This window comes from Psammomys obesus, unplaced genomic scaffold, assembly GCF_907164565.1.
Source record: "Psammomys obesus unplaced genomic scaffold, mPsaObe1.curated_primary_1811, whole genome shotgun sequence".
Classification (NCBI taxonomy): domain Eukaryota; kingdom Metazoa; phylum Chordata; class Mammalia; order Rodentia; family Muridae; genus Psammomys; species Psammomys obesus.
The window spans coordinates 2,863,032-2,886,146 of record NW_026596162.1 but is presented as its reverse complement, the minus strand read 5'-3'; the positions used below and the strand labels follow the sequence as shown (position 1 = coordinate 2,886,146).

At 41.6% G+C, this 23,115-nt stretch overlaps 1 protein-coding gene across 1 annotated transcript in view; it reads left to right on the top strand.

Moving 5' to 3' along the window:
• F13a1 (coagulation factor XIII A chain) overlaps nt 1-23,115 on the top strand; it is a 175,253-nt gene that overhangs the window by 25,592 nt on the left and 126,546 nt on the right. Inside the window, exon 4 of the mRNA XM_055595172.1 lies at nt 21,067-21,318. Within this exon, the coding sequence (XP_055451147.1) occupies nt 21,067-21,318 (252 nt within the window). The remainder of the gene's footprint in view (nt 1-21,066; nt 21,319-23,115) is intronic.

Sequence of the window (23,115 nt, the reverse complement as noted above, 5' to 3'; positions counted from 1 at the left end):
GGGTCGCATTAGGAAGGTTCCCATTAAGCAGTCTCCTTGTCCCTCCTTTTCCCACCCTTCCCCAGCCCCCAGTAACTATGATTATAGTTACTGCTATGGGAACACTGCTTTAGAGCCTGCTCTAGCTAGAGTAATAGGAATTCTGCAAACAGTTAATCAACAGTTAGGTAACAGGCAGGCAGTCTTGAAGGAGAGTAAAGCAAGAGCTTAAGAGCAAAGTCTTAGACGAGGCAGGTAAGTCTTGGGAAGAAACTTGAGGAAGTGGGAACATTTTGAGGGTAAGATCCATGACTGGGCTCTAGGTGGGAAGCAAGTTATTCAGGGAAGTCAAAGGACTTGTTCTCCAATGCTCACCTGCTTCTAATGGAAAAGAAATCCTTTATGGACTAAAGCTCCTGGTTATATTCAGACAGAGCTTTGGCACCACTCAGTCTCCAGAGACAGAGATGGAGGTCAGTTCTAGGGAGTCTGCGAGAACAAAACCCTGATCAGTAATGGAGCCAGTTTGCAGTCTTTATTTGTTTGGTAACCTTTTTTCCTGCTACTTGGTGATGGGCTGGGATATCTAGATTCTCCACACAGCACCTCATTATCATCCCCAAACAATCCATTTCACTGTGTTAGAGTCCAATGCAAACCCGGAAAATTTCTTTCATTAAATGATCAGAATCTTATTAACATGATCAAATCTAATTAAGTCGACATTAGTTTCCAAGGGGAGTTTCAAGGCAGCTCAAGGAAATGTGTAGGCCTCCATGCAGACAGGAGCTGAAGAGACTTTACTAGGACCTGTTCCTTCCACAGACTCTCCAAGAGCACTTGTGGGAAGGTTCCAGATGGGAGAGATGGACACTCCATATTAACCTGCCAATCTAGATAGATAATAATTTCATGCGTGGAGCTGTGAAAAAAATAGACTTTTCAAAATAGATGTTTCTAGAATAGATATGTAAAATGATAAAATGGTTTATAATAAAACCAAGTATTTAATCTCAAGCATTCATTTGAGTGGAAATTGGGGAATTATGTCATCTATCTAGCCTCTGGTCAGGTAGAGACGCAGCTATCTGTGTGGTGAAACAGGAAGTGCTCCCAGAACAAGCCAGCTGGGTTCATCCATCATGGAGATACATCACCAGCACTTTCTCTAATGGAATGAGAATGCCCCGTGAAGGTAGTTAATTGTTTTCTGAGCTCTTGCTCATACATTTATGCAAACTGGCCCTTTTAGGTGACTGGCTGCTGCTCTGGAGACAGCAGTATCCTAAAAAAGACACAAGATCACCATGGGGAAGTTTGGAAAGACAAAGTTGTAAGTGCAGGGAGATGGGTACAAAGAGCAGGATGGGCTGGCACCGTGAGTCAGTGGCGGCTTGACTGATTGCCTGACGGTAGAACCTGCAGTCAAGGCAAAGTGGAAGAGCTGAAAGAGGAGACATGTCTGAGCTCAACTGTCTGATGAATAGTCAGGACTGGCTGCTCTGATTAGCATGTCTCTATAAACACTTAGATAGATGTGTCTGCGCATGGGTAAAAGCGATGTGCGTCAAGAAGTTCCTTTCATGAAATGACAGCATAATACTTGTTGGGGCTCCATAGTCACTTTCCCCATCCTACTTACTGTAGGTCTAGAAATTGTCTGCACCCAATGAGGAGTTTAGACACTCTCCTACAAAAGATCAGATGGAACTGAGGGGGTCATAATCCAGAATACGGAAAGGGAAAGTCAGTCTAGGAGTGGTGTTGAGAAAGCTAGCATATAGAAGAATTAGAAGACTTGTCCTTAACAAACCTGGGATATATGAGTATCAAATCAGAGGGGATTGGATGTAAGAGGATGTTACTAGAAATCTAGAGAAATGTGGCAGCGGTGGTGGTGGTGGAAAGAATCTCATGATATTAAACAATGTGAACACTTTCCCAAATGGTGCAGAAACTCCATCTCTGTGACAGAAAGCATCAGCAACCAAGAAGATTTGATTGGATAGTGTGTGTCATTGGTTGGCCTTAGTATTGCATGGTGGTTGCACTCAGCAAAAGTCCGGTCAAGCAGAGATGCCCATTCAAGATAAAAACAGAGGGAAAAGAAAACCCATCTGTAAGGAATGGAGCAAACAGGAATAGAGCTAGGAAACAGATCCAGCAAGCACTGGAAAAAAAAATAGATTCTTCCCCATCTCCTCACTGTGGAGACAGGAGGCTTCAGCCACTTCTGTCCTCCAGTGGTAAAGAGCCAAGCCTGTCTCTGAACCTGTCCGAGCTATTCAGGGTATTTTAGGATTCTATAGGCACTCAAGATTCTGTGTAGAAGTTGGTAGAGTTGAGCTTGTAGAAAACTTTAAAGGACCTACAGGAAAAATAGGCCTCACAACAGGAACTACCAGAACTTAGAGCAACAAGGGGATGAATAGGCCAAGTTACATGCCTCTGAGGCTCTGACACAATTTTGTGTAGCCCAGCTACAGGAGGGGTGTGCAATGCCACGTGGATGTCAGGAAACCTGGATGCTGTTCTCCAAGCCTCTAAGGCAGTGGTTCTCAGCCTTCTAATGCCGTGACCCTTTAATACAGTTCCTCAAGTTGTGGTGACCCCCAACAATAAAATAATTTCATTGCTACTTCATAACTGTAATTTTGTTACTGTTATGAATCATAATGCAAATATGTGGTATGCAGGATATCTGATATGCAACCCCTGTGGGAATCTCAACCTACAGATTGAAAGCCACTACTTTAATGTATTGCATGGACTTTGCAGAGAAGTCCAAGCCACATACTTCATCTGGCTCAGCCTTCCCTACCAATAGCCTTGTCAGTGAATGTCTCCACATGATGTTCCCCAAAGCAGCCATATTACATACAACTCATTCCAAGAAAGTTGCTTTCACCTGACAGTTGTGGCAAGGGCCTGATACATTCATTCTTGCTAACCTTTTAATAGTTATGAGAGTGACTGTGCCGATTCTCATTCCATGTTTATACTTTGTAGACAAGAATGCTTAAGGTCCTAACCTGCCACAATATGGCTGTATTCACTGGATAGGTTGTAAAGAGAGTACTGGGTTCTTCATATTCTGTAGATATTGCCTTCTTCAAAGAATTTTCTTGATATAAGACTCACAGTCCAGCCATGAATACTGAAATAAGCCAACAATCACTATCTGACTTCCCATGATTCCTGACCAAAGGGAGAAAATATATGTGATGAGCTCAGTCTTAGTTCAGGCAAGGCAAACTGGAGCTCTGTATTATGGGAGTGAGAGAGGAATTGGTGAAGCAAGATGAGGTAGGTTATGGGCTAAATGTATGTGCCCCTGTCCAAACTCTTATGTTGATAATCTATCCCCCAGTGTGATGGTATTTGGAGGTGGGGCCTTTCGGAGATGATTATGTCATCAGGGCAGAACACTCATGAATGAGGTTAGTGCCCTGCCCAGAAAAAGATGAGACCCAAATCCATACTTTAATCTCTTTTCTAATCACACAGGGACATACATAGAGAATGCCATGAATCAGGAAGTTGACCCTCACTGGGAACCAAATGTCCCAGCACCTTGATCTTCAAGATCTCAGCTTCAGAAAGTCTGAGAAATACACATCAGTAGTTTAAGTCATCCAGGCTACAGCATTTTTCTACAGTAGCCAAGCTCATGTAGATAGGCATCAAGGAAAGAAATATCTGGCCCTTCCTGTATTCTGGTAGCAAAGTGTGTGCCACCTCACGCTGTGGGAGTGAGTGGCCTGCAGAGAAAGACATCAGCAGGACTGTTATTTGGGGGGGAGGGAGTGCATTCTTCTTCACAAAGCTCTCAGCCCCTCCAATAGCGGCACTGGGCTTTCTGTTTGAAATGTCCTAAGAACTGATGCTATTTTAAGTTCTATTTCCTTGTCTGGGAAAAAACAGAAAAGCAGTACGCCTTTCTCTCCTAGCCCCATCACTGGCTCCCCACAGTAAAAGCCACACTTGATACTCCACACTTTAAAATTGACAGTTACCTCTAGGTTCATCAAAAAGTTAGTGCCCAGATAGACAAGCGCCTCCAATATTCTGAAGCAAGTAATTTCACAAAAGAGGTGAAAAGATGTTTTTGTGAGTAGAGTGACAGAAACGAGGTGTTGGGGACAGCAAGGATGGCATTTTCCATCCAACAGCTTTTTATTATTATTATTATTTGTGCAACATATTCCCAAGTGAGAGGAAATGACACATTGCCTCCAGGATCTCATCTCAACCATTTCAATCATTCCCAACTCTTGTATTTGTGAAACAAATTGCTTTAAACATGTCAGAGACACTTGAGTTGAGTGTTTAGCCAAATTTTAAAAATAGAGATGATTCATAAAGAAGCACTTGTGTTTGTAGACTTCAGGATACAATTTTGATGAGGCAAAAACCACAGCCTTGATTACTTATGGCATAGGCACAAGGTAATAGTCTTTAGAAATTAAAATGAAATTACCCCTCACACTTTATTTCTCCTAGATTTGTTGAAGGCCCCGAGCTGTGGTTGATCAGTCATCTCTGTTTTGGGGAATTGCTAAATTACTTCTCACACATTGATTCCTCATCCCCTGGGTGTGGTCTGTGTTCTTAGCCTAAGCACCTTGCTAGTTGCTTTATCTTATCCTCTCCCACCAATCAGCCAGTGTTTCCTTAAAGCTGATATCTCATGAGGAAAGGGTCTTCTCATGCCTCCTGGTGGAGACAATGTGGTCCCTGAGAGCAGATGATGAGGCAGGTGTCCCTCCAACATGTTCTTCTGAAAAAGTGGGACTGATGCACCAGATAAAAGTTCAAGAAATGTTACTTATCCTAAGCAATTTAGAGTTGCATCCATGACAGTTGAAAACAATGAAGGACATGGATGTGTAGAATAATAGAACAAACAGCGAATATGCGTGCACATATGTAACTATTTTATTATATAACATTTTAATTTTGAAACAAACTTCATTTTATAGAAAATTTGTAAGGATATAAAGTTCTGTTTTATACCAGGACCATCAGAGTTGTTAACCTCATATCCTGCCATCTTTGCATTTCAGTGTTTGGGTTGGTTGATTGGTTGGTTTTGGTTTTGGTTTTATTGTTGTTTTGTTTTGTTTCAGACAAAGACATTCTCCTGCATAAGCATGGAAATCATGACATTATCATTAATGTCACGTGATCACCTAAGTTTCAGAACCCATTTGAGTTTCACCATTGTTTCAGTAATGTCCCTAACAGTAAGGAGACCTGGTCAAATCCAGGACTGCAAAAGACATTTAGTTGGCATGTTTTGTGTCTATTTTTTTTAAATCTTCCTCAGTTTAGAATCAATTCAGAAGTATATTGCGGTTTGAATGAGAAATGTCCCTCATAGGTTCAGACACTTGAATACTTGATCTCCAAGTGGTAGAGCTGTCCAGGAAGGTTATTGGGTAGAGAGATACACTCCTGATGATGGAGTAAGCATGTCAGTGGAGTGAGATTTGAGTGCTTAAAGCCTCACACTATTTCCCAGTCATTCTGTTTCATGTTTGCTGTTGTATGGTTAAAGATCTTTCACCTTCCTGTTCTTTCTACCATGCTTTCTGCTTGCTACCATGTCTCCATCCTGCTGTGATGGGCTCTTATCTCTCTAGAACCATGAGCCAGATGAACTGTCGCCTTTGGTCATGGTGTTCCACCACAGCAACAAAAAAGTAACTAATGTAAGCTGTGCCGTGTTCCTGTGACTTCTATTACGTCATACCTGTAAGGATTGCAAAGGGGGTAGTTTTGAGCATGCCTCTCACTGTGAGGTTTTGAATGGCATCTCCTTGTGATTAAAATCAGGTCACAGGTTTCTCAGGATGGTCACAGAAGCAACTCTCTATTCTCAGATCATCATCTCAAACCATTTTCTATTGCTTTAAGAGACCTGGTACCAAAAATATATATGTATATTGGGCTTATAGTTCTGGAGGTTGGGAAATTCAAGATAAGGTAGCCATATCTGGTGAGGTCTCTTAATTTAGTAAGTTACTTACATATGTTATTAATTCCTTAAGTTGATATTCAGATAGTCCTAGATGTCGACAGTTAGAAAGAGTTCTGTCTTCAGCATCCTTACTTCCTTATTTCATGACGTGCCATGTTTCAGGCTTGTTTTGTTCACCCTGTCCTACCCCTGGAGCTCTACTTCTTTATGGCAGAAAGCAGTTTTGAGAGAGGAGAATATGAGTCCTACTTGTGCTTGCATTTTACCTCATTCCAGGGTTTCTCAATATATCCTAGGCTACCATGTGTGGTTTTTTTTACTCCTGTGCCATGCTTGTGGCAAGCCCTGTTTCTTAACCTCCATGTTTTTAATCCTTAAAGCTTTTTCTGATTCATACCTGAAACGACTTAACATGGGTAACATCCGATAACAATACCACCTGAGAGCATTTTTGGGGTCCAGGTATGCTTTTTGTTCATGTTATCACTCCGCTGATGTTTTGTCCCAGGTTATCAGAGCTTAGGACCCCAAACAACAAAATGTATTATTTTCATGTCAAATATGATTGTGCTAACTGGGGTTTCTATTGCTGATAAAACACCATGACCAAAAACAACTTCAGGAAGAGAGGTTTGTTTGGTTTATACTCCCTGTCACATTCCATCATTGGGGAAAGTCAGGGAAGAAACTCAAGCAGAAACCTGGAGGTAGGAACTGAAGTGGACGCCATGGAGGAATAAAGCATACTGGCTCAACTTTCCTGTCTTGTTCCGTTTGTTTTCTTACAAACCTGCTCAAGAATGACACTGCCCACAATGGGCTGGGCCCTTTCACATCAATCATAATCAAGAAAATGCCCTACAAATTTGCTTTCAAACAAACTGGTAGAGGCATTTTCTCTATTCAGGTTTCCTCGTTCTAGATATGTCTAGGTTTGTGTCAAACTGACTAAAAGACCAACCAGCACAATATTTGAATACGTGAGGAAGCCATACTGATCACATAGTAGTTAGTCTCTTCCCTTGAGTAGGAATCATGGAAATCCCTAATGATTTCTGGTCCCAGAATTGGGTCTGAGATCTGGAAGTGTCTTAGAAAAGCAGAGTTCACATGATGGGAGTGAAGCACAGAAACTCAGTGCCTTTTCTGCATTTAATGTGATGAGCAGAATTCTGCTACAGCACATTGTCCTGAAGATATTAAGGCATTATTTCCTATGAACAAAATGTGGTGGGTGTTCACAATTCCATCACTGTGCCAGTTTTTCAAAGGATGAGAAAAAAATGTGATTCATGGACTATCAAATCATCTTCTCCCTACACACACACACACACACACACACACACACACACACACACACAAACAAACACACAATACTCATCAGCGACCTTTATTCAAGCAGACCCCGGGCAACTCAGTGGCAGATAAGGGGCCAGGGGAAATAAAGGTTTTAGGATGTCCAGAACAATTGTCTGTGGCCTTCCTGAGACATCCCTACAACAAAGTTTGACAGGTCCATTGTAGGATGTTGCTGCTTATGTGCCCGATAATAATTGCTCCTATACCTATGTTCTTTACAAAGAACAATGTTGAGCATCATTCTTTGCATGATGCGCTTAAATGTAAGCAATGAACAAATCATGAAGTAGCTCTGAAATCCACAGTAAGTGATTAAGCATCCAAAGATACTCACTCAAATACCCTCTGTGGGCTCTCTGTGGAAAGAACTTAGGTCATGATTTCAACGTCATCAAATGAGATCTCCACAGCCATTGCCACTTTTGTTATGCCTAGGGAATTGGTGATGGAGTTGCATTCCATGGCTGATTCTTCCCCAACCTGGGGACAATTGTACAAACAAAGACAGAGAGTCTGACCTGCTGTGAAGTAATGTGAGAATCTTAGGGGCATGGTCTCCGGCATCAAAGTGACAGGCAGTGTCTCAGAAAAATGCTCCAATGAAATGAAAAATGTGTGAGTATTCTGATAACCCCCTTCCATCTTGCTTATCCAGGAAATCTCCTAAGGAGGTGGCATCTGATGCTCTGTTTCCTCCTCCAGCCACCCTTTCAACCATCAGCCCCATTGTGCATGAGGCCCAGGTTCCCCTCCTAAAGAAGGAATGTTTAAAGCTGAAGAAATGGCTCAGAAATTAAGAGAACTTGCTGCTCCTCCAAAGGACCAAAGTTTGGTTCCCAGGGCCTATATCAGGCAGCTCACAACCATCTGAGAGTCCAACATCAGAGGGTGTGACACCATCTTTTGGCCTCTGAAGGCACTGCCACGCACATTGCATACACATATGCATGTATACACACACACACACACACACACACACAAATAAAATTTAGTTGAAATTAAGAATTAGGTAAAACCTTTTAAAAAGAAACAGAAGGTTGGTAAGACACTCTGTAATGAACTACATCTCAGCTTTTTTTCATCAGTAGAAGTCTAAGGTGCTATATATTGTGCCACAAAGCCACCTTACATCTTAGTTCCTAATTCCTGGACTTACTAATTTTTTTCTCTTATTCTAAGACCATAATATAATCACACCATTTTCTCTCTTCCTTTCCCTTTCCCCCCTAAAAAACCTTCCCATATACTTGTCCATGCTTCCTTTCAAAGTAATGCCCTCCTTTTTCATCAATTGTTGTTACAGATTTCTAAGTGCATAAGTACAAACATGATCACTCTATAAATGTTACTTGTATGAGCATCTTATTCCTTTCTTCAAACTCGAATATTTGTGTAGTTCACTAGGTTTCTAGAACCAGACATGATTTCTCTCTTCTTGAGAGGGTTTTAACTTCAGTTAGAGAGCTGTTGGTTATCACCAAGGTATTCATGTCACAACTGCAACCTTATGTTTGAATTATTTGGGACATCACTCAGGTGTTTATTTTCTTTCTTTCTCTTTAAGTTCATTGATCTTTTTCTTTGTGGCTCCTTTAAACTCCTTAGATTACCTGATAAAATTTATGGCTGTTTTTTCAAGTTCTGTCTCCTGGGGTTCGTCTAGATTAAGAAGGTTTTCAGCCTTCTTAATGCTGCATACCTTTAATACAACTTATGTTGTGGTGACCCCCAACCATAAAATTATTTTATTTCTACTTCATAACTGTAATTCTGCTGCTATTATAAATCATAGTGTAAATATCTGTTATGTAGGATATCTGACATGTGACCCCTGTGAAAGGGTTATTCACCCTTCAAAGGGGTCATGCCCCACAGCTTGAGCGCTGCTGATCTAATTCTCATTGGCAAAGTTTTCTACAGTGCTGATAGGTTTTAGAGACGAGATAATGTCTTGATCTTTCATATTGTTTGTATATTTGCAATAACATCTAGTTGTGTAAATTTGTTTTGCTAGTTCTGGGTCTGATGTGGACAGAGCAGGTTGGATGAGAATTGAGAATGTGCTAGAGATTGAATATGGCTTAGATGGAATAAAGTCAGGTGCACACAGGGAACTGGGCTGGTGGGAAAGATAAACATTCTGCTCCAAGCATGGGCTATGGTGGTAGATTTGGGAGTTGGGGAGGATAAGTGCCTTTGAGTTAGGGGCAGGTCGAGCATAGTCGGTCCTGACAAAAGTCTGGAACTTGGTTGTGGTGCAGGCAAGGGTAGGGTAGGCTAGGCTGGGCACTGGATGTGGGGCCCGCACTAGAGCTACATGGTGGGGGAGGGTACATAGAGGGAATGGTCAGATGGACTCACTGAGATAGAGCCTGGAGAAGGAGGTGTAAGATCTGACTGGGTGGAGAGGTTGGATGTAGCATGAGAGGGTCGTCTGAGTTAGGGACAGGCAAGGTGGGTCTGGGCTAGACCATGGAGAAGGACCTCTTAGATTTTTTATGTTTATTTTTGTTTCACCCATTATTGGTTCAATCTGTGGCAATGGAAACTCACTTAGCACTCGCTTGTGTATAGTGCATGTACATACTGCATGCCAAAGATGAATAATTGTTGCAACTGGCAGTGATTTGTCCTCGTTCCTGTTGCCGTAGCCATAAAATATTAACAAGAATTGACTGTTTTGGATAAAATGCCATACATTCGGCTTGCTTTGTTCAGACAAGTTTATTTGCTAAGCCTTTGATGTTATCATTGGTAGTCAGTCCTTGGTAGGAGGTCCTTCACCACTTTTCAGCTTGGCTACCATGACTTATACTAAATGAGTTTTACTCTTTAAGACCTACAAGCAAAAAAAAAAAAGACCTACAAGCATCATTCTCTCCACACAACAGATGAAATGTTTTCTCTTCCACACCAGTACATGGAGATTTGGACCCGCAGGATTGCCATTTTGGAGGAAATTCAGTTCTTGTGGTTCACCTGTGAGAAATTTCCTTAGCCATGGTCTGGCTGTGGGCTGTGATATGCCAGGGATCTTCATAGCCATCCAGAGTTTGCCCTGTCTCTCTTGTCCCTCAGATCTCTGGTGGCCAGTGTGAGAGGGCAGAAAGCAAGAAATATGGGAGTACTTTTTGTTGGTTGAAATAGCTGCCTAAGAGCTGGAATGACATGAGGGGAAAGTCGAAGTATGCAGCTTGTCTTATGCTTGTGTAATCCAAAAATAAACGATAAATTAGACCTGTGTTACCAATATCCTCTCTTTTCCCGACATCTGCATCCTCAAAGACACTTTGACACTTGACACTTATGTATTGACAGAACCAAAAATTAAAAAATTAAAAAACCATACCCAGGGAGTCCTGACAAGGAGGTGAGATCCTGCCATTCCAAACATCCTAGTATTCATATTACCAATATCCACTTCCCTCCCAGCTATGAGAAACAGCCTTCATGTCATAGCATACCCAATGTATCCAAATGGCCTTTCCAGCAGATATAAACATTCAGTGTCATCTCTGATTTCTCCTCTTTTGGCAGAACCTTCATTGCTAATGTGCAACATCAGCACACAGTTGGAGGTGAAGTGATGCTCACAGGAATCTCCATTGCCTTCCTTCACACAACAGTCTAAGTGATGGTTTTAAATAACTTAGGCCAACCTGGTATCTTTTTCTAGTAACTTTCTTTTCAATCAGAAAAAAAAAATCCACACAGTAGGCTAGAAGGCCCCCAGGCTTTGCTGTTCATATCTTCCTCTATCCCAGACTCAGCAGCCTCCTCCAGTACAGTGTCCTCTTCATGGGACTATGTACTCATGGCAGCACTATTTCCCCCATGTTTGTATGGCTTGTTTCTTCCCCTTTTTCATGCCTCTATTCAAATGCCCTACTTGTATCAACTTAGCACCACAATCTCTATTACTCTCTGTTTCTTAAGCTACTCTATTTACTTGTCATAGGTTCATCTTTGGACATAGCATGCCTTCGTTATCTATTGTCTGTTAGCTCTCTAGGTACTATACTCTCTGTGACCCTATCTGTTGATGCTACCATGCTCTCAGTACCTAGAGCCCCGCTGGCACTCACATGGCACCCAATAAATACACTGGGAATTGAGTGAGTCCCCAAATCAGGCCAAATCTGCAGCCACCTTCTTCTAATGTGATTACTCCCAGATGTTAAAAAAGGAAAAACAAAATGGCACAGGTTTAGTGAGTCTCCTTTTTCTGGTGTGGCATCAGTTATTATGTGATAATGGAAAAACAATAGCACTGTCCTTGGATACTCAAATGTTCTTCCCATTGGTTATAGCTCAACCTACAATGGTCAATTTTGTTGATGGAAGAGACTAGGCAGATAGTTATCAGATCACAGACCATAACTTGAACCCAAGTCTGTTTGAACCAGGGTGGTGGCTGGAGGAGCTCTCTCTCTCTGCCTAAAGTTAGTCATCTGATTTCTGGGTCTTGCTTACCCACACATAAAATGCACAGAATGTTTCAAACAGATCCAAAGTGAGTAGATGTGAAACAGAAAGTTGTTTAGATTTCAGCAGCAGAAGTTTCATGGAACACAGGTCAGGAAACAATTGAATCTAAACAGATAACATAAGAAAGCCAACCAGGAATTAGCAGCTAGAATCAACTTTCACACCTGGAACTAGAGCCCATGGAGGAGGATGTTTTGTCATATCCTGAAGCTATCAGCAGGGACAGGAATCACAATGGGACCAGCAAGTAAGGAAGAAAGCCATGAAGGAAACAGCATCCTACTCCAAAATCACAGAAAGGAGAGCTGTGCTGTGCAAGCTGGAAGCAAACGGGCCCGGGAATGTGGTTTCCTGTGTAACCAAGCTAAGAGATAAGGGTCCAGGGGATGGATCTGGGAGCAGTTGAGTGACACAGGCACAGACAGCAGGGACCTCAAATTCAAACTGTCCAAGACCTTTCCTTGTTCCTTAGGATCAAATCTGTTTGTGATGTTATGTTCTGTAACCAACTTTGTCTAAATTACAGGGCTTTCTGCTGATTCTTTTTTTTTTTTCATAAAGAATAAAAACAACGTGCTTTCTTTCAAATGAGGCAATGCATGTATTTAAGGCAATTTCCAGAAAACTAGTCTTTCATTCAGTAAATTTGCACTGCAGTTAACCCCACCAAATGTTTGGATCTGACTCACAATGTAGTGCATAGGTCAACACTTGCAGCTCACTCACCAGCCCCAGGGTTACAGGGGCTGTTTTCTCTGTGGCTGTGTGCCTGGTATCTGTGAGCATCCAGAACATTGTAGGCCCTTAAAATCTCTTTGAAAAAGAAGTGCCAACCAGGGGTAAGCTTTGGCTCAGTGTCCCTGACTCAGTACCAACACCTAGTCCAAATCAAGGGCCTGTGCTCTGTTTCCCTCCAGAGCCAGCTGTGCTCACTCTGAAGACATCTTTGCACCTGGCCTATGTGGTCAGCGGCTCTCTGACTTACTTCCATGTCTCCAGTCTGGTCTCCTCCAGTCACTCCATTCTGCAGGGGTCTGTTTGAAGCACAGTCTCACTGTGTCACCAGCAACAAAGACAGAGGCACAGCTTCGTTGCCTCAGCCTCTGTCCCCTTCACACCTCAAGTTTTCTTTTCCCTTAGAAAATAAAATTCCCATAGCTAGCAGTGGTTCTCAACCTTCCTAATGCTGTGACCCTTTAATATAGTTCCTCATGTTGTGGTGGCCCCCAACCATAAAATTATTTTCATTGCTACTTCATAATTGCAATGTTGCCACTGTGATGAATTGTAATGTAAATATTTGTGTTTTCCAATGGACTTAGATGACCTCTGGGAAGGGTCATTTGACTCCCAAAGCAGTTACAACCCACCAGTTGAGAACCAGTGCTTTAGAGAAGGAAGTTCTCTTTATTTGGGTAAAACTGGGATCTATCCAGAGCTTCAACACAGAAAAGAATTCCAAGCTGAGCCAGTAAGGATAAGAATGGGGGTTTGTTAACGACATTTTTTAACAGAGATCCTAAGCACAGGGATTAAAAGAAAGAAGGAGACTTAGAGAAGAAGGAAGCAGTTTTATTCTGTGAACAGTTTTTCTTGTAAATAAAGCTGTAAGGTGTATTTACAAAGGGTATTGTCCAGACATGAATGAGAAGGGAGTGCTGAGGACTCATGGTTTCAGATCCTATGTAAGCAGAGTTTATTTGCTGAGTTTGACATTTTTATTTGAGATGTCTGTAGATAAACAGACTATCTCAGTAGGCAATTTTTTTTTTTTTTTGTTTCATCAATGGTGCCTGAAATTTCTATCCTTTCCCAGTAGAAAAATCAGATTAGATCTCAGGACTCACTGCCCTGTTCTCTCCCAAGCTTCTCTAACCATGTCATCACATTCCCATCTTTCTACCCAGCCTCAGTTACACCATAGAAAGTTTTTTAATGCTTTAAGGAGCCTTGTAGCCCCTCCAGCCCCTCCCAAGAATAAAGCCCAAACACCTTTGCACATGGTCAAAGATCCCCACATTTTTTTTACTCTTTTGGGTCAGCTGCTTCCTTTGCCACAGAATCTTCAGTTTTTCCTCCCACCACCAATATGTGCCATGCTTTCATTCACCTCCTGCTAGGAAGACTTCTTTCTATTTTGTCCACTGTCATGTTATGGCAGAAAAATCTGTCATAACCGGCTGAAAAGAAAAAAAGACACATGGACTAGTGGTCTCAGAGGTTTCTGCCCATCACAGTGGAGACGGTGTCGTTGGTGGGCACAAGAATGTGTGTGCACATACAAGTGGAGGCCAAAGGCCAACTGTGTCTGTGCACCTGCACACATACAGGTAGGCTGGTACTATCTCTTAGAAACTCGGGACTCCGCCATCACACCTACCTTTATAATTGTGCCCCCAAACCATTTCCTTTGAGGACTTCTCTTGGATGTCCATGGCATCATTATCTGTAGGCATAAGGTTATCGTGTAATTCAATGCTGATTTCTATATTCCCCATATCTGGTTACAGGCCTTGTCCTGAGATTCTCCTGTCTCAATGTTATATAAACTCTGCTTCCCGGTTGTTCCCTGATATGCCAATAAGGCAGCTTATAGCCAATAGCTGAGCAGGGGAGAGAATAAGGATGGACTTCCTGCCAGCCAAGGGAGGAGGAGTTAGAAGAAGAAGTAGAAGATTTAGCCATGAGCAGATGTCCAGGTGACATCAGGAGAGAGAGCTCAGCACAGAAAGCTACAAAGTGCAAGTATCTCCGGGATACATGCTGGGAGAAAGCCAAATTAGCCTAGAGGGTTAAGAATAGACTTAATACTGCTCAGGATTGTGCTGTGAAGAGTGTTAAAATAATATAATAGAGTCTCAATTATTTGTATGGTAGCTGTGTTAAGAAAGAAACTGAGAAACAAACAGTTTTATAAAAATAACTTTAACACTGAGCCACTGCCTCTACTGGTTTATCACTCTGTCTTCTTCATAGTTGACTATACACACAGGGTCTTGGGAACATACCGATTTTATTGGTATTTCACAAGATTACATTCTACTTTAAAAGAAGCCTCCATGACATAGAAGACCTTGAAAGGAAAGAGCAGTATAGTTAAGGAATACCATCTACCTGTATTAAGGCAAGTTAGAGACTCGTAGCCAGAAGCACAAAGTTGGCCTGCCAGTGTGCCCCAGGGGTCCACCTGTCTTTACCTTCCCAGCATTGGGATGACAAGTATATATATGCCCAGTATTTTTATAAAGTGAGTTCTGGGGGCTGAACTCATGCTCACATCGCATGCACTTTGCCAGCTGAGCCCCTCCTAAGCATGTGCTCTAACACCAAGATGCTCCCAGAAACTTTGAACACGTGTGACCCCTCCTCTTGATTGCTACCACCCATGACTTCTGTACCTTATTGGCTGTTTCTTTTCTGGTAGTATTGCCTTATATATACAGTTGCTAACCTTGGCTCTAACTATTACTTAAATACCTAGAACATCCTGATCTCTGGGAACTCCCAGACTGTTAGAACACAGTTGGGTTCCCTTTACAAAACTACTGTATTCAGGTCTCCACTCTGGCACATGCATTATGCTGTCACTGTAAGACTTCTAGAGCCTGCTTGGAGTTAGATTGGCTATTTAAAACATGAAAGATGTGTCTTGGGAAAAACAAACAAATGTGATGGGAAAATGAATCAGCATTGTGAAACTCTCCTTTCTAGCTGGCGACAGGATGCATTCCTGAGTTCTTTAGGGACCACCCTCTTCAGGGAAGTCACTGTTGAAAGGGGTCTGCAGGGAGGTGGAGGAAGAGGTCAGATGAAAATGTGCTTGTATGAATGGAAATCAGGCTCAAAAGGGGGGAAAAAACACTAGAATTATGAATCTGTGTTTCTTGTGCTGGGTGTTTGCAATGCATTGCTGGATCAAGGCATTCACATTCCAGAGTTTCCACATTCCCTGAAATGTTCTCCAAGGGTGTGATCCAGACAAGTCCCAGTGACATTTATGGGGCCATACTTAGTGTGAAGCACTGAGGTATTTTATGGGTTTTCTACAGATGGTAAGAACACGTCATAGTTCAGCTTAATAGAAGAAATGGATCTTTAGTAGATAGAAAAGAAAATGGGATTTTGCTTGGACTTTTCTGACAGTTGAGAAAGAGTCATGCGGTTAAGCATTCGCTTCACCGAATCCAGAATATTAGAATAGTCTTAGAGGGGATGTGCCAAAGAGATGGCAAGGATGTGTGTGTCTTGAGTTAGTAACTTCATTCTGAACATTAGAGGGCCCAGTGATTGAAAGGTGTTTTCCAGCCCCAAAGGAAACTTGCAGAAAAAAAAAATGTATTATAAAATTAAGTTGGAGCTAGAGGAAAACAGGGGGCGATGGGAAATAGAACAAGATGGGTGATAGATGAATATGGTCGTGGATATGGCCAAAGTACAGAACAAACTATATGAAAATGTAGTGAAATTCTTTTTTGCCTTGTGGACAATGAATATATGCAAACGAAATAATAGTAATGTACAAAAGAGAGCCAACACTTAGGCATATGCTCATTTTTAGATGTCTTGAAAAGACAGCACCAATTTTAAGTGGGTGCGAAATAATGCAATTGGTAATTATAACCCTTGCATCTATTCGGCGGTCTAGCAACAACAAGAACAACAACAAAAAACCCTACATCGTTAAAAACAAAATGAGGATTGTTTGCAGGATCCTCCATTGCTTGTCTCTCTTTTCCTGATCTCATTTTCCTTTAATGTAAAATTGTGCAATTTGGGGAGGAAAGTCTTTACACGGCCACTACACACTTTGGTAAACATATGCAGGGGAACCTATTGTTTCACACCTAGACCTGGCCGTTGACAGCCACGCATGGTGATGGATGAGTGTTCCAAGCTTGGCCTGATGGTGGTCTCTAGAACATGCTTACTCCTCAGGGTGAGAAGGGCTGTTTAGTGCGATGAAATACTACTCTGCCACAACTTCCGTCCTCACAATTCAATCATGGAAAATCCTTCCCCAGCGCTGTCACTGAAATCATTACACTCAGAATTAAACATGGTGTAATGGAGCCGCTGACAAGACCCTGAGGTCCTATTGACGTGCCAGGTCTCACATTAATAATCAGCTTTTTTGTATACTGGAAAGGAAAAGACCTGCAAATTGGGGGTTGTTTTTGCCTCCCTTTAGAGCTCACATAATGACTGGCAGTTGCTTACATTTTTAGATGTTGCTCTGCAGCCTCTTGACTTACCAGGTCAATGAGGCTCCTCAGCCTTCTCCCTTCCCCCTTCAGTGCCTAATCCTACTTTAGAACTCAAACCAAATCTGCATCAGCTCAAGCCTCCCAGTGCCTTCCTCTCTGCCAGCTTTCCCTTCTCATCCCTTTGATTCAGACTTCTGGCTCACACATCTGTTACCCACCACCACAAATTGGCTCTTTGTCCTTTCCCTCCTATTTCTTCCAGTTTTGCAGCTTTGTTCTTCCTTTTGCTTCCTATATATCCCCCTGTTTCTCCTAGTGCCTTTCACCTGTTCCATGAAGGCAGTAAGAATGTTGAGAACAGTCTTCAGAGCAAATGACAAAGGCCTGATCTTTATTTACCCTTCTATCTGGTTAAGTTACATCCTTGCCTGACTATAGCCGGGCTCGTTGATGCCCAGACATGGTGCAGGCATTCACAGATGCTGTGATTTACTGATTGCAATGGCTGTGTCTTGGCCCCCCAAAAATGTCATTTCAAAGACTTTTTTCCTATTTTCTGGTTCTTGCATCCTTTCTGTCCTTTCCTCCACAGTGCTTTCTGAGCCCTAGAGAAGATGGTGTAAATGACTTGTCTAAGGTTAAACACCCATCTCTCACTTATTCTCAGCACCTACCTTGTTCATTCATGAATCTCTGCATTAACCACTGTGTTCACCAAAAAGAGAGACTTCTCACATTAAGGCTGAGAGTAGCACTTATCAGCGGGTGAAGGCATAAATGTCTAAAAGAGAAGATTGGCGTTATGGCACTTTTGCTCTACAATACTCAGTTCTGTAATATAGCCCATGATTTCCCTTACCATGGCTTTTCACCCAGGTTCATGAGCATATATTCCCTCCCATGGAAGGTGTCTTGAATTCAATCATAGTGCATTTGGTTACTCTCATAATAGTTGTGCCACTATAGCAGAAATGAGCACATCTTGCCAATCAGGCTTGTCTGATAGATTATAGATTTCAAAGCCCTTTCAAATGTCACACATTTAAAATCATGGGTGAGCACTGAGTTCAGTGGTGCTCACCTGTAATCCCAGCACCCTGGGAGGCAGAGGCAGGTGGATCTCTGTGAGTTTGAGGCCAGCCTGGTCTATAAAAACAAGTCCAGGACAGCCAAGGCTACACAGAGAAACCCTGTCTCAAAAAACCAAAAGCTAATAAACAAACAAATAAATGAATGAATACAATCTGTACTGAAAGGGATTTGGTGACATCAGCTTCTGGAAGCACTCTAGTAACTGAGCTACAGATCACATCCACTGAAAAGATTGCCTCTAATGTCCACACTATGTCTAAAGGCAGCTACGGAGTCTCTGGAGAGTAGCAAGGCCTATGGAGAAGAGAACAACTTCACCCCCACCATCCTAGCATGCACAGGGAAGAGGGATGCACAGAAAAACGAAGGTTGGTGGCAGTGAGGGGCAAGAGAAGAGAGACAAGAGTGATTTGGAATAAAAGCACTCTTGAGGGTGGATTGATGCAGAAACTCCTTAGAGGCAGAGCTAGTGTATTCCTAAGAACATCCTCTATTTAGACAAAATCTGCAATACTCAGATTGTGGCTTCTTGGCAAAGAGCCATGTGCGAGTCTTTATTGAATCATGATCAGTATTTGTAATACTTGTTCTGAACTGTGATTAACTGATACTCACGACACACAGAATTTTTTTTCTCCCTGTATAACATCTCCTATATAAATCATTTTTAGTAAAATTAAGCAACCTTATATCATTACACAGAAGTAGCCTGGGAAACTACTTCCCTTTGAGTGCTCTGATATATTCCTATCAGAAGACTCTGCTGAGACCAGGATCACTAGAGAAGGTGAGGTTAGCTTTGTTTGTGTAGTTTCTTACATATTATGTATGCAACCATTGAAGTGAATGCATTTTGCTCTTGAAGATTTCTGTTTGCTTACAATCCAAATAATTTACAAACTTACTAGGTATGCATCCTTTTACAAGTCAAGAAAAACAAAATATTTGCAAAAACAAAAACAAAAACAAAAACAAAACAGCTATGAAATTAATCTTTGTGTCAAATTATACCATAAATTAAATTATAGGCCAATGAGTTCAGGAATTATGTGAGGTTAACTTTCTATTTTTAGCTTAGAAAATCAAGGGGAATTTAGTTTCAAGGTTAAAGACCATGCAATAAGAATTTGACCCCAAATGGGATTAATAAGAGCAGTAGCATATGCACTGAGATAATTTATGCATAATCTATGATGAGCCTGGAAATATTACAAAATGACCCCCTGTTTAATGTTCAGTTAAAATGATAGTTCAAGATTTTAACATGTTTGTTATACATGATAAATTATGCACAAAGGATTTTGCTTAGACCTGGGCTGATGGAACAAGTTACTCAAGAGAGACTTAGGCAGGACAATTTGCAATTTCAAGGCTCTTCTGGGCTTTAGATTGAATTCAAAAGCAGTCTAAGAGACTTAGTGAGACCGTACCAAAATTAAAAAACAACAACAAGCAGCCAAACACACAAACAAACAAACAACCATGGGATGCCACTCAGTATAGAGCATTTTAATGTACTGTTTTATTTTTGTCTTCCAGTGAACTTGTTAGTATTATCCCTATTAGTTCAACTTATCGATGGAGATAAAGACAAGACTGAATAAGAATCTGTAAGGTTGGAGTTTGCCAGAGTGAGAAGTAGCAGAGCCAAGATTCAAACTCAACTCGTCTGTGGCATCAGGGATTTGGCAGAGAGCACTTGCTTAGGTTGAATCTAAAAAGGGCTGCATATGAATAGCTTGGAAGGGTGGCCCCATTAGGTGATAGCATAACAAATGCAATGATTTTAGAATAAAGAAAAAATATTGGCCTCTGATCCTAAAAACAATGCTCTATGTTAATAGTACTCCCATTTTAAAGTGTTTGTTAAAAAAACTATTGTAACTTTTTACAGTAAAATTTCAGGGCCCAGTAGCCCCACGATAGTGTATAAGCTGTGTTTTATGTTCAAATTGATATTTCTACATCTGGTTTTAGTTCATTGTCTAACTGATGGTGTGGCTTAGATATAGTGTCTTCTCCCAAATGCATGTTACAATTTCATCTCTGTTATGAGGTATTACAAGGGCTGAAACCTGTAATCTGAGTGTGGGAGCCTTTGGGAGTATATTCAGGACTAGACAGAATCATCCAGAACTACCCTTAAGGTTAAACACTAGTGACTTCATAACAAGAGAAAAAGGGCGTCCTTGTGATGCCCAAAGCTGTTCAGGATTCTGAAGCAAGAGGTCATTGATGTGACCCAAAGGAAACTTCTTTTCTTTGCAAGTAAATTACCCAGCCTGTACTATTATATGATCAGTGATAGAAAGCAGGCTGAACTATCAACCAGCAACAACAACAAAATCTTCCCAAGAAGTGTTATCTGTATAAATTTTTTAGTAGTCACGGTAAATCAGAGCCCTGAAGAAATTAAGAAAATCAGCTACTATCACACCCTTTGGCAGCAGAAGTGAAATTCATACCTGCTCTAGAACTACAAGGCTGATTGCATTTTCCTTCTTCTGCCACACGATTACGGAGTTGGAACAAGAAGTCTGAGAAACCTTTTGTTTCTTTTCTTTTTTTTAATTAATTAATTTCCTTATTCATGTTACAACACGATTGTAGCCCCCTCTCTCCTCTCTTCCCGGAGCCACCCTCTCTTCTTCTTCCCTTCCTTAAAAGAGGACATCCCCCAACACACACATGCATCAAGACTGAACATGTCCTCTTCCCCTGTGGCCTGGAGAGGCATTCCTACCATGGGTAAATGATCAAAAAGCAGGTACATGTCAGATACAGCCCCCGACCCCCTTACTAGGATATTCACATGAAGCCTGAGCTGCCCATAGTCTATAATTGTGTAGGGGGCCTCGGTCCAGTCTATGCATGGTCCTTGGTTGGAGCTACAGTCTCCACAAGCTTCTCTGGGCCCTGGTGGGAAATCTTCTCATCCCCATCCGTTCTTTTTTCTCACAGGTCGCTACCCTCAGGAGAACAAGGGCACCTACATCCCGGTGCCTGTAGTGAGGGAACTGCAAAGCAAAAAGTGGGGGGCCAAGGTTATCATGAACGAAGACAGGTCTGTGCGGCTTTCCATCCAGTCTTCCCCGGAATGCATCGTGGGGAAATTCCGCATGTATGTTGCAGTCTGGACACCGTATGGCATCCTGCGCACCCGCAGAAACCCAGAGACAGATACATACATTCTCTTCAACCCTTGGTGTGAAGGTAAGGGGTAAGGGTTCCATGTTCTCATCTTGAAAAGTTCCCGCGACTCCAAAGCACACTCCTGTGAAGGAGTAAAAAGGGTTTATTCCAAAGAACATGCCCCTTTCTGACCTGTTAGTTACTTTTGTGTAACGAGACCAAATACATGACAAGAAGCAACTTGGAGGAGAAAGGATTTATCCCCGCTTACAGCCTGAGAACGAAGCCCGCCATGGCAGAGAAGGTGGCCAGTCACAGTGCACGCACAGTCAGGAAGAGAAGAGAGAGGAAGGTGCTCAGCTGGCGCTCTCCATCTTACGTAGTCTTAGGTTTCCCTCACCGGAAGGTGACACCGCGTCTAGGGTGGGGCTTCATGGCCTCTCTGGAAATGTCTCCTAATGACTCAAAAGCCACTCAAGTTGGATTACTCACCATTCTGACATACACTGTTTTCTCAGGATTAAAAGTGAGAAAAAAAAAAAGGAAAAAAAAAAGTGAGAAAAATACAAGGCTCAGCCCCAGTATAAGTGAAATGAATGCTGTTACACACTTAGTCCAGTAATTAAAGATTGCTTCAAGTTGCATAGTGAGTTCCTTATGGACCTGTGGTGTCTACTCAGTATATTATTTGTTTTCTAAGCAAAACATTGACCTATTAAACTCAATATCTAAAACTATTAGAACCCAGGACGCTACTTTTAAAAAAACAATAAATTCAACTCTGTAAATATTGGAATATAGTATCCAATATAGTATCATCACCCTAATTCAGGAACAGAAAGTCTAACGAGATCTCACATTGCTGTCCATGCTCATAGTAGCTCTACATTTTACAAACTATCACCCTGCAAATACAGAACTGTGGCTGTAACTATATTTTAACATTATATTACTTAATCTCTAATATTATTTTGAATTATTTCCATATCCTGAGGAAGCTTAACCTAGTTATAGTTAGATACTCAGTTCGGTTCAATGAGTTTCCCATCAAGCAAATTTAAAGCCTCAAACCACACACAATTTTCTCCCCTTCCTCATTTCTGCCATTCCATGTCTCCCTGCTGCTCCCATACACAACGTGGACTGAAAGGCGCATCTATTTCTAGATCTGTAGCATTCAGGCAGTTGGAGATCTGAGAACTTTGAGCAGAAGACTGCTCCCATTAGCCTATTGGAGTTGGATTTATCACTCCCCAAACATCTTCCAAACATGAGTCTATGATATTTTTTACTTTGCGTAACCTTTTGTTTGAGAAAGTTGCTTTGGGTCTGGATTTTCTGATGTAGATATAGACTAATAACAGGGCAGCAATGTTTTACACCTGTTAAACATATACCTAGATCTCCGTTCTTTGACTTAACTCTTCCAATGATATTGGAGCGTGGAACTTAGCTGCTCCTGCCCTGCCGTCCACCAGCTCTCAATATGGCCTACTCATCACTCTTATCTATATATACAAGATCCATGTCAAGGTTGATGTGAGCCAGACATGGCCACTCAGACCATGTGTAGCTCAAAGATGGAATAGTGCTTATAGAAATCTCATCAATTATATAGAAGGCATTTTACAACTGGGACATGGTGTACTATTTGGAAAGATGGGGAACAGAGGTGACAATTAAGGGGCTGAAAGTGAATCAGAAGTGATAGCAGAAATAACCAGCAAGTTTGTGAATCTAGGAAGGAGAATCAAAGTGAATTTGAGAGTTATGTAGGCCTAGAGAAGACATATAAACAAGGGAGGAAAGAAAATATAATATGGTATGGTACAGAATAGAATAGAATAGAATAGAATAGAATAGAATAGAATAGAATAG